Source organism: Vigna radiata, chromosome 4, assembly GCF_000741045.1.
Source record: "Vigna radiata var. radiata cultivar VC1973A chromosome 4, Vradiata_ver6, whole genome shotgun sequence".
Classification (NCBI taxonomy): Eukaryota; Viridiplantae; Streptophyta; class Magnoliopsida; order Fabales; family Fabaceae; genus Vigna; species Vigna radiata.
Genome location: NC_028354.1, coordinates 3,934,262 through 3,935,957, shown reverse-complemented (window position 1 = coordinate 3,935,957; position 1,696 = coordinate 3,934,262). Strand labels below are relative to the sequence as shown.

At 32.0% G+C, this 1,696-nt stretch overlaps 1 protein-coding gene across 1 annotated transcript in view; it reads right to left on the bottom strand.

The window, feature by feature from the left end:
- Window positions 1-357: 357 nt before the first annotated feature.
- The window catches only part of LOC106758863 (oleoyl-acyl carrier protein thioesterase 1, chloroplastic), a gene marked incomplete at its 3' end in the record, with an annotated part of 4,589 nt that continues 3,250 nt past the window's right edge, over window positions 358-1,696 (bottom strand). Inside the window, 2 exon segments of the mRNA XM_014641863.2 lie at window positions 358-426; window positions 587-674. Coding sequence (XP_014497349.1) covers window positions 358-426; window positions 587-674 — 157 coding nt within the window.

The window sequence follows — 1,696 nt, the reverse complement described above, 5'->3', positions numbered from 1 at the left end:
TTTGAAGAAATAAAACACAAGTATCCAAAACATCGAAAATAAGGATAAGAAGCATAGAAGTATATATGAAAGATATCGAGTGAGAATATCTATGTGAATTCTGTTAGTCTAACCATTGAATTATCAATACTTCTGGTTTTGATCTATAAGATGCTAAATGTCGGAAAATTGAACATAGTAAGTATGCAATCAAGTATTGATATTTTCTTAATTTTGAAAACACTGCACCTTGATATATAAAGATAAATCAGAACTAAGATATAAACTGTTTATCCAAAAGCTCATTTGTGAGACATAAACCAGCTAAAACATGAAATAGAAAGTGTTTTCAAAAAATTTAAAAGAAATTCTAACAACCTCAAGCACCCATCCAATATAGGCAACATTGTTAACATGCTGATTCATGTCCAGATCTGCTCTTCTTGGCTGCAAATTTGAAAAGGCAGGGTGAGAAGGCAGGTTCTTGAACAACATTAAAATATGCTGGATTTGCCAACTATTTGATCACCAACNAAATTCCTTCTATTGTGACGGTTAAAAAGAAAAAACAAATAACAAAAAGATTCTCTGAGCCAAATAATCATACCACAAGTCCAACTTTGGAATACTCAGCAGGGTCTTCCAATTTTGGAATTTTCTTCAAGCAATTACTGTCCTCCTCAGGAATTGCTAATCTAAAACCACAGAAGAGAAATTGGAGAAAGAAAACAAAATTAACCACAAGTTAAGCAGTAACCCAGAAATGGTATTGAAAATTGAAACTCATCAAGTCACCAACAGTAGCAAGACAAACAATGGAGTATGATCATTGGGCCATAATTCAAACCAAGCTACTTGTAGCATGCTAACTAAGGCATAAATAAATTGTTCAAAATTCAATTTTTGNACCAATTAGAAATTACAAAATAGAGAAGACGAATCTTTTATAGGAAGATTCACTTTTTTTTTTTAAAACAATGGAAGATAGCATGTGAAGTAAAGCTCTCCACAACTTTATGAGAAACCACTATGAAACTTCCTCACATCTTTTCCTAAAGATGGGAAGTGCAGAAGCCGNTGAAAGTAATAGAATCCAAGTTTGTTGTGTTGATAGAAACGGCATCAATTTCCCCAACCAGTTATTCACAATATTGATGATGGCTCTGATAAATATCCTTTATTTGTCAATTAAAAATTCTAGAGATTACCAATAGTTGATCCTTAATTATGAAAGTGATGAAAACTTTTATTTTCACCACTATGAGTCCGCCATTAAGAGAAGTTGATAAAGAGCTAAAAGGTCATTGAGTTCAGAAAGATTCCAATCAATTATAGAATTATGTAGGATAATCTTTAGATAAAACTTCTCCATATTTTCCGAAATGCTTTAGTGAGGTAAATTCAGATAACATCAACAGGCTAGTTTTCAGATTAGTATTCCTTCATTTTCACTCATTGCTATTGGTGAAACTTGCTTCAGGAAACTACAAATCAACAAATAATATTTCTTGAAATGTGAATCTGTATGCACATGTAACAAATTAACTCACGCCATCAGAAGCTTATCAATATTATACTCACTATCCCTCAATTTTTTTCATCCAACACAAAACTACCTGAATTTATATAACATGAACATGACACCATGAACAATTTATCTTAACATAGACCTTCCCTGATGTTTATATTGTTATGTGTATTGAAGCAGGGTAATGTC